Raw genomic sequence first — 10,299 nt, 5'->3', positions numbered from 1 at the left:
ATCAGCACAGTAATTGAGGTTGAATATGCGATTCTCATTTCACGTCTCTACGACATGGGTGAGTGTATGTGGTAGAGGAAACCACACGGGACTAAAACACTACAACATGTTTGAGATATAGAGATCATTATTACGAGCATGTATTACGAGCATGTATTATTGCGAGGGTAATACATGAATCCTTACACGAGTTTCATTAGAAAAATGCACTGATCACCACCCCTGTCCTTGAAAACCACAATTTGTCGAATGATGTCAACAATCTTCAGCTTTTACGTCATTTCAGTGTGACGTCATTCCAACCTTATGTCACAATAAGAATCGAATGACGGAAACAATAGCGTCCGGATGACGGAAACAATACACTCATGCGCGAGAAATGATATTTGCACGAGTACACAAACGATTTTTATGAACTCGGTTATTACTAACCTTATAGGTAATAATATTAAAAATGTCCTCGTGCAAGAACCTATCAATCGCGAACACAAGGATTTTGTTCAGAGAATATAATGTTATGGTTGGAAAAAACGTCTTCATGTATACATCCAATGTGTGTCACTAAGATAAATAGGGGCGGTCGGGTAGCCTAGTGGTTAAAGCGTTCGCTCGTCACGCCGAAGACCAAGGTTCGAATCCTGACATGGGTACAATGTGTGAAGCCCATTCCTGGTGTCCGCCGCCGTGATATTGCTGGAATATTGCTAAAAGCGGCGTAAAACCATAATCACTCACTCACTCACTCACTCACTTAGATAAATAGATAGTGACATACAGTGACAACCTACATGTGGATCTCTGTACTGCGGAACCTCCACAGTCCGGACTAACTTAGTCCCAGCAACCGCATTCTAATTGTGTAACACTGTTATAGGGACATAAGTGTATTCTCATTTCAATATCCTTTACGGGTCGTTAATTTAAATATGGTAGTTCTTGATACCGTTCTTGACACTCGGCATTAAGGGGAATAAAGCAAGAAATGGTCGTCCGGAGTCAGTCTATTCCATTTCACCCTCTCTCACCTGATCCAAGGGGCGGTGTGGTAGCCTAGTTGTTAAAGCGTTCGATCGTCACGCCGAAGATCCGGGTTCGATTCCCCACATGGGTACAATATGTGAAACCCATGATATATGCACGAATATTGCGGAGTAAAGCAACACTCACTCACTCATCTGATCTGCTGAATTACTGTTCAAATTAATTCATCCATTCACGATGCAATGTGAACATTAAGATCTCTCTGTTTCCCAGAGAATGTAATTCCTAGCTCAAAAGGCTTCAATATATCATCTTACATTTTTTTATGAATCGTGCCTGCTCGTTTTAATGACCCTCTTTAATAACACAACATTTTGTCCGTGTGAAAATCATAAAAATAGTATAACAAACTTACCATCAGAAAGTTTTAAAGAAAGCCAACAAACGATACCCAAAGGCTAGGCGACTTAAAGTAACACGTGATCTACTTAAAAATGGAATTTCCTCATAGAACACAAGTAATATAATTGCCACTAAAAACATATGTGTAGAAAAGAATCCTGCGCTAGATACTGTACGAGAATGTAAGAATCGTTTTAGTTTTAAGCATCCCTTGTAACGAATGTTTGATAAGTCACTTTAAGTGGTCCTGCCCTTGTATCTGTGGTTTTTGTGGTTTTCACATGACTCCTTTTCTCACCCTGTGGTAGTTTTTAATTTGCGCCTAGACCAGTTAAAATAAATTTGAATGAACAAGGTAAATTGTAAATAGGAAAGACTAAACTATTGGTCATTGTGGTAGCCCTTTATTTTACGGTTCGTTGGTCACGCTGAATACCTGTCCGATTACCAATATGAGAACAGTTCGTGAAGTGAATTCTTGGTGCTTGGACGTATTTCTGAAGATAACCAGCGTAAAGCTCCACTCACTCAAAATGTACATGCTGTGGAGAGACACAACGACTAGCAGGACAATACAGTCACCAGAAGCATGTTTTCCATGCATTTAGTTTCGATATAGAACAAATATCGCACTGATAAAAGAACATCAAAGCTCAGTCTCCAAAGATGACTTTAAATCAGCTCTATCAGACCACATCCTTGACAACCCAAGCCACAGCATTCAGTGGGAGAGAGTCACAACCCTCGCAACAAACCTCAAAGACTTCAAGATCAGGAAACTACAAGCTGGGTTCAACTAAGGGAGCTGGGTATGGTGGATGTTTGTTTGTTTGTTTATGTGATTTTGATTTGGTAGATTATAGTGTTTTTAGATGCGTTTTATTAGTTCCGTTTTGATTAAGAATACGTCTAAGGCCTTGAAGTTTTCTGGTTTATTTTATGGGTTTAGTATTGCTTCTAGAGTGAGAGCCTTGTTTAGATTGAGGGTGGTTTGTAATGCGGTTCGATGTGTGAGGTAGTGTGTGCAGTGGATGAGTGCATGTTCTGGGGTTTCTAGTTGTTTGCAGTGTGGGCAGTTACCTGTAGTGTGTTTTTTTATTTTTTTTCAGGTGGTTATTTAGGTTGGTGTGTCCTGTTTGGAGTTTAGTGATTACTCTGTCGATTTTTTTTGATGGATGGAGAATTTTTGGTTTGGTTAGTGGTTTGCTGAGTACTTTTTTGATTTGGCTATTTGAGTTTAGATATAGGTTATGCCATTTTTTGGTTATTTTTTGCTTGTTTACGCTTTTAATTTCTGATTTTGAGATGGGTAAGTTTAAGCTTATTTCTGGGATTTTGAGGGATAGTTTGGCTGCCTTATCGGCGTTTTCATTACCGTATATTCCTACGTGGGCGGGTATCCACAAGAAGGTAATTTGTTTGCCTGCCTTAGTTATGTCGTTGGAGCTTTTAAGTATTTGATTTATTAATTTAGGTCGTGTTTTTGGTATTTTTGTTTTGGAGGGCTTGCAGTCCACTTAGGGAGTCGGTAAGTATTAGGATTTTTTTGTGTGTGTTTTTTTGGATTCTTGATGATGGAGGGCTGAGGCCATGCCCATTAGTTCTGCCGTGAATATTGATTGGTTGTTTGGGAGTCGGAAGGATTGTGTGGTTGTAGTTGGTTGTGTGGTATGGACTCCGAAACCTGTGTGTGTGGAGGTCGGGGTGAAGATATTTGATTGTTTGCAGTTTTGTTTAAGATTTTTAATTTGGTGTTCATTTAGGTGGGTTGTTATTCTTTGGGATATTGGGGTAAGTAAGGGGTGTTTACGAGCTGGAGTTTGGTTTTTGGGGCTGATATTTTGGTTTATTAAGTTTTGGATGAGAGGGTTTGATTGGGACGCGGCCCAGAAATTTAAGCTTAGCTGTTCCCTGCGTAGACTTAGTGGCATTTCTCCTGTTAAGGCCTGAAGTGAAGTGTAGGAGGTGCCATGTTGGGTGCGTGTAATTAGCTTGAGAGCCTGATATTGTATTGAGTCAAGTTTTTTAGATAGAGAGTTGTTTAGGGTTTTGTATATGGCGCAGCCGTAGTCTAGTTTTGATCTAATTAGTGATATGTAGAGAGAGAGGAGGGTATCTTTGGAGGCTCCCCAGTTAGAGCCAGTTAGGCATCTTAGGGTGTTTAGGTCTTTACTGCATTTAGTTGTTAGGTTTTGGATGTGAGCATCCCAGGTGAGATGTTCATCGAAAATAAGTCCTAAGAATTTGGTTTGTTTTTGAAATTTGATTGTTTGGTTGTTTAGCTGGAGGATTGGGGAGGCGGGTTTCATGTTTTTATGTTTGAATACTATTCCTGTTGTTTTTTTCTGAGTTAAGGGAGAAGCCCCATTTGTCAGCCCATTGTTGTATTTTATTAAGAGATTTTTGGAGTAAATTTTGGGCCATTTTAATGCTTTTAGTGCGGATCCAGAGGGCTCCATCATCCGCGAATTTTGATGTGTTTACTTTAGGGGATAGGCTCCCGAATAGATCGTTTTTCATTATATTGAAGAGGGTGGGGCTGAGGATACTGTCCTGTGGAGTGCCATTTTCTAGGGGACAATGGTCCGATAGTGTTTGGTCTATACCCACGGTTATTTTACGATTGTTTAGGAAGTCCTGGATGTAGTTTATTATCTGACCTTTGAGTCCTATTTTTTGAAGTTTTTATATTAGGCCGTGGTGCCATACCATGTCGAAAGCTTTAGAGAAGTCTAAGAAGATGCCTGTGGTATATTGTTTATTTAGTTGTCCTGTCTTAATATCTTGCTCTAGTCGGGCGAGGTTATCTAGGGTTGAGCGGCCAGGAGTGAAACCGCTTTGATCTGGGTTTATGATGTTATTTTGGGTTAGGTAATGTTGTAATCTATTTTTAGCCATTGATTCCATTACTTTGCATAAGTTTGAAGTTAGGGATATTGGTCTATATGAGTTAGCTTGATTAGCTGGTTTATTAGGTTTAAGGATTGGAACGACTAGGGCCTGTTTCCAGGGAGTAGGAACCTGTCCGTTTAGGTAGATGAGATTGTATAGTTTGAGTAGTGCCTGGAGTAGTTTTAGGGGGAGTTTTTTGATTATTTGGTAAGAAGTTAGGTCTAATCCTGGGGCTGTGCCCTTTTTCCTGTTTCTGATTACGTAGAGGAGCTCCTCCATTGTGTAGGGTTGGTTTATTTCCAGATTGTTATTGTTTGGTTCTTTTGTTGATTTTTTTTCTGTTTTAAGTTTGTCTTGGAATTTTTGGCTGAAGTTGGTGTTACTGCTAACGGCCGAAAAGTGGTTGGCGAGATTATTTGCTTTTTGGGCGGGGTTGGTTGAGTTGTTAATGCTAGGTTTTTTTTATGTCGTTCTAAGCCTCTAATGGCGTGGATTTTGCGCCAGACCGTTTTGGCATCTGTACGGTTATTTATACCTTCGCAGAATTTTTTCCAGTCTCTGCTTTTGGCTATTTGGACTAGTTTTTGAACCTGGTGGTTTAGTTCGTGGGCTATGTTTAGATGTTTGTAGTCGCGTTTTGCTTGATTGAAGGCTGATTTACGTTTTCGTCTAGTCTGTTCTATTTCCTCATTCCACCATAGTACGGTCGGTTTGCCTGTCTTAGATGTTTTGAAAGGGATGGAGGTTTTTTTGCTGCGTTTATTATATAGTCTGTTAGGTTTTTACAATAGGTTTCTGGATCATTATTTTCTATTTCGTTTAAGTAAGCTTCGTTGCAGATATCTTGGAATTGGTCCCAGTTAGCTTTATTGTAATGGAATTTTGGTTCTTGGTTTTCTGTTTGGATTGGTGCGTTTGTATTTCCTATAGTTATGTTTATGGGGGAGTGGTCACTACCTAGCGGGACGTCGTGCACTTCCCATTGAGTACTTTGAGCTACCTCTGCGGTGCATATGGTTAGGTCGATAGCCGACATTTTTTGGTTTATCTTATCGTACCTCGTGGGTTGGTTGCTATTTAGGAGTACTAGATCGTTTATTTCTATCCATTCGGAGATTAATTTGCCATGGTTATCTATTTTATCATCTATGCTCCATGTAGGATGGTGAGCGTTAAAGTCTCCTAGGAATCAACCGTGACCAAGGCTATTACATGCCCCCGGCGTACCATCAACTCATCAAAGACCCCAATCAGCCATAATCCCGTTGTTTATATTACTGGCTTCATCCTTTGTTTATGTCACTGACTTCACCGATGATTGTCATCACTACCCTTGTGTGTACATAACAGGTTTCTCTACTCCAGGATGACAATATCTACTCTACTGTATAAACGTTGCCTCCTACTTGTATATATACTTGCCCACCACACTCTTTAAATCACTTGCTTGATAACGGTGTTATTGAACCTACACCGAAACGTCGCTCTTAATTGTAATAAAGAAGTTGTTTATCCATAAATTCTTATCCTTACTTAATGTCATGCCTTGTGTTATACCGACAGTAATTATACTCAGTGGCCGTACGCCTGGATATAATTGACACATTTCGACACATGCATAAACGTTTACATTAACAAATATACGCACCTTGAATGTCATACCCATATGAGAAAATAGCTCCTAATTTTGTGATTAGAGATGAATGAACTTTGACCTATAAGTTGTTCACCTCTACCCTCCAATTTCCGACATCCGCTTAAATGTCATGAACTGTCACGTGACGGCCCTTAACCCGGCCTCTGCGAAATATGGCTATATATTCTGATGAATTTGTGTGAAACATTACTACGGCATTTGACTATCTCTCGACATGGGGCGTTTGGCGTTAGCAGCAGTGTGTGTCCTTGGACTTGTGTGCATTACGCATGCAGCAGCACGTATGTATGAAGTTGCACCATGTGCATAAAACGTGCACTGGTGTTGTGCATTTAATAATCGTATTGGTTTCAGTGAAGGATATTTCTGAGGTGTTGTCGTGACGTTGTAGCGTTAGTACATGAAGCATATATACACTGCAGGGCAAAAGAAAGTAGACTCCCATGTTTGATGGGGGTTGAACTTAAAACACACATAACGGTTATTCGATGGGGATGTATTTGATACGGGTATCATAGTTGTGTTTCGGACCTAAAGGTTGCAGTGTTTCTGCTGTTTTCAGCCCAGAAACGTTTTCATAATATTTGTGTTTATTTGATTACATCCAATTTTTATGTGCATTCTTTCTTATGCCCGACAGTTATATACATGTATATGGAATGCTGTCAGTCCTTACTATAACGAATACCCCACGTGTACACGGCATATGTCATTTTCAAACCAAATGATCACCTAGTTCGCGATCTTGTACATAAGTATTCACACATTATTCATGAAAAACACTTGACCATGCAGGGGCGGCCGGTTAGCCTAGTGGTTAAAGCGTTCGCTCGTCACGCCGAAGACCCGGGTTCGAATCCCGACATGGGTACAATGTGTGAAGCCCATTTCTGGTGTCCCCCGCCGTGATATTGCTGGAATATTGCTAAAAGCGGCGTAAAACCATACTCACTCACTCACTCACTTGACCATGCATGCCTGTTAGTGGAGTTTTGCTATACATTGGGTATTTCGAGGGCGGTCGGGTGGCCTAGTGGTTACAGCGTTCGCTCGTCACGCTGAAGACATGGGTTCGATTCCCGACATGGGTACAATGTGTAAAGCCCATTTCTGGTGTCCCCTGACGTGATATTGCTAAATATTGCTTAAAGTGGCGTAAATCCAAACTCACTCACAATGTGTATTTCGAACGTCAAAAGACCTTTGACATCAGTTAAGCTTAACACAGACTTAAGATAGTCGTAGCGTTCAATCATTTTGTGCACTTCGGCTCTGGTGATTACAAATGCGTCGGGGTGTACATAACACATGGATCGTCATCATGTCCCGACGCATTGGATCGGTGCTCACACTATTGACCACCAGTTTGCGTGACCTCTGTTATTTACATAGCAGTCATTCGCCCATTGTTCACACTCTTGTATTGCTCAGCCAACACTCTGTTCAACTTCTGTTTCAGCTAGAGCAGGAGATGTGTCACCTTTATTCCCCTTCAAGTTTTTGACACGTAGCCTGAGTGAGACTGAACGACAAGCTCGGGACAGCCACGACGAACTCCAGGAGGAGATTCAAGATGTCGTTGAAAAGTAAGAATAATGTTTACGTGTTTCAAAGTTAATAACAAGTTGGCACACTCAGTGCGTTTATTCGTCCCAAAATCAGTTCACTGTATCCGAACTCAGTCACTCCGGGAATATTCATAACCCGTTCAGTGAATTTAGACATGAGATCGTTGTGACGGTTATTCGTTATATTTAGTTTCGATATATCCATCTGTTTCGACCTGATACTGAATGTGAAGACTGGACAGTTGCTTAAGCTTTCTTGGACTTGTACCATGTAGGAATAGCAATACTTCCACGCTAAACACATGTATCGACCGCCTCCGTGGTTAAGTGGTAGAGCGTCCGCACGGAGAGCGGAAGGTCCGAAGTTCGATCCCCGACCGCGTCATACCAAATGATATTTAAAGGTGGTACTCGTTGTTACCCTGTCTGGCGCTCGGCATTAATGGGTAAAACATGGACTGGTCGGCTCGCAGTCAGTACACTGTGTCTGAGTGGGATATTAATGTTAAAAGGCGACATGGTATCTCAGCGGGCTAGCACTATAAATCGCCATCAGTCCGGACTAGTACAAGCCGCCACACACGCGTGCATGCACGTCGCTATATAAGTACAATAATCTTGGACGCGACGTTAAACCCCTTTCTCCTCACCTATCAAGTAAAGGTTACTGAAAAATACCGGAAATATAATGAGAAGAAAGACTTAACGCTTAACTCATGACTAACTTTCTGATTTGTTATAAAAATATTGGTGTTCTGACGTACTGCCTGAATCATTCAAGTCCAGCTTAAACTATCTCCAACAAGTAATCTCGATGAGCCGCGATCCAAACGAAATTCCAGGATTCATTGGTGAATAAAGTTCACTTCTCCAAATGATATTTTTATATTATTGACTAAAACTCCCAGAAAATATATAATATCAACGTCAGGGATAACCATTCTTGAGATCATGTCGCCTTGGAACACGTTGGCCCCGTACAAATCTGTTTTGGGAGTATATTGTTTGGTTATGAAAAAAACAGGTGTAAAGAAGGCTGACACAAAAGAACTTCTAAAGGACGAAGTTTGATAAAGGCCCTGAAACGTTTTAAAAATTGGCTGACAATTACCGGACATGTTCATATGACAAACAACTCAGTCTGACTTTTTCTTTCTTGTTAGTTTCGGACTTATATCATGATCAAGTATAAGTATGACTAAAATAAGTGAAAGAAATGTTTTTGAACATTATTACCACCATTTCTTTCTGTGTTTATCTGTGTTTTAAGAAAATCAACTTAGGTCAAAATGAGCCAGTGAAGATAGTTTAAGGTCGCTTATTCATGTATAGCAATATTACAGCAATATCAAGGCGGGGGACACCAAAATGGGTTTCACTCACTGTACTTTGTGATGAATCGAACCTGGCACCAACGTGACGAGCGAACGCTTTAACCACTAGGCTACCCCACCGCTCCTTACGTCATACTTACTCTTGTCCAAATATTAGTGAGTGAGTGAGTTCGGTTTTACGCCGCTTTTAGCAATATTCCAGCAATATCACGGGGGGACACCAGAAATGGGCTTCACATATTGTACCCATGTCGGGAATCGAACCCGGGTCTTCGGCGTGACGAGTTAACGCTTTAACCACTAGGCTACCCGACCGCCCCTCAAAATAATAGAAAAAAACACATTCTACTATTGCCGTGATCCGAAAACATGCAAATTTTGAAAATATCAAAAAAATATCTTAAAACCATGTAGGGAGTCTTGTCCATACCTTGTCCTTTCACATTTGCAGAAGACTACAGTGAGTATTTTCCAGTTGCTATTGTAAGGAAATGTATGGAACACCGCGAGTGCCGTCTATTGGTTGAAAAGAAACCTGGAGTCAAGGAACATGCACATTGTTAGCACATTTACAGAACATACTCATTCATTTTTGTCAGAATGTCTTTTATAATTTTATCCTGATGGGCCAGTAGGGTAGCCTAGTGGTTAAAGTGTTCGGTCGTCACGCCGAAGGCCCGGGTTCGGTTCCCCACATGGGTACAATGCTTGAAGCGCATTCGTGATACTATACTGCTTGAATATTGCTAAATACTGCATAACACCAATTCACACACTCACTCTATCCTTGTCAGTCAAACACGATTCCGTAACTCATTTACCAAGGTTGTGTCTACTTTCCTTACATGTTATCGGTTTAGTGGACCGAAATGGACCCTGTCATACCTTTTCTTTGCTGTTTAAGTAAAATATTCTTTTTTGTTTATATAAGAATCGCCGCTGCCAATTCGGGGTCCGACTTGAGCCGACGTGAGAATGTGGCGTTTGGCTTAGGAGGCCGTTGTGGGGCTCTTGGCCAGTCCTGCAGCTACTTAAAGACCCACTGTTGCGGACAGCTGAGATGCAGGCGCCAAAAATGGTACCATCACTCGGGCATTTGCGCGTGAGAGTCGACGTAGAGGTCTGTGTTTCGGATCAATACAATGATGAAGAAAAGATGTTGTGTTAAAATCAAGAAATAAAATGTTTTCACATTTTAAAAAAATGTTGTTATTGCTAGTAGGGACGAATCCCATTTAGACTCTTCTTATTCCACAACCTGCATAATACAATGGCCTGTTCTACTGAGACGAGCGGAGCAACAAACTTCGTTGGGATTCCGGAAACGATCTCCAGTATATCATGTTTGTCGTTCTAGCCGACTAATGTGGATCTGATGGTTACACTGCGTAACCTGGGTGACTTTATGGCATCGTTTCTTGGCAACTTGGTCACCTGTTAATGTATAAACCTCTGGTTTGACTTA

The 10,299-nt window shown here is 40.9% G+C and overlaps 1 protein-coding gene across 1 annotated transcript; it reads left to right on the top strand.

Moving 5' to 3' along the window:
• The first annotated feature begins 6,056 nt into the window (after positions 1-6,056).
• LOC124149399 lies at positions 6,057-10,038 on the top strand. The gene is made up of 3 exons (XM_046520947.1): positions 6,057-6,213; positions 7,392-7,518; positions 9,766-10,038. The coding sequence occupies exons 1-3, from the start codon at positions 6,147-6,149 to the stop codon at positions 9,938-9,940; spliced, it is 369 nt and encodes a 122-aa protein (XP_046376903.1). The 5' UTR covers positions 6,057-6,146; the 3' UTR covers positions 9,941-10,038.
• Positions 10,039-10,299: the final 261 nt, after the last annotated feature.

The sequence above is a fragment of the Haliotis rufescens genome, unplaced genomic scaffold (assembly GCF_023055435.1).
Source record: "Haliotis rufescens isolate VD_foot unplaced genomic scaffold, xgHalRufe1.0.p SCAF_1, whole genome shotgun sequence".
NCBI lineage: Eukaryota > Metazoa > Mollusca > Gastropoda > Lepetellida > Haliotidae > Haliotis > Haliotis rufescens.
Note: the sequence above shows the minus strand (reverse complement) of the source record. Positions and strands in the feature narration are given on the sequence as shown.

Bases quoted from the DNA above. Each gene is read 5' to 3' on its own strand.
- LOC124149399 (XM_046520947.1), top strand. From the start codon at position 6,147: ATGGGGCGTTTGGCGTTAGCAGCAGTGTGTGTCCTTGGACTTGTGTGC. The intron at 6,214-7,391 runs GTATGTATGAAG...CTTCTGTTTCAG, and splicing joins CATTACGCATGCAGCAGCAC to CTAGAGCAGGAGATGTGTCA. The intron at 7,519-9,765 runs GTAAGAATAATG...TGTTTATATAAG, and splicing joins ATTCAAGATGTCGTTGAAAA to AATCGCCGCTGCCAATTCGG.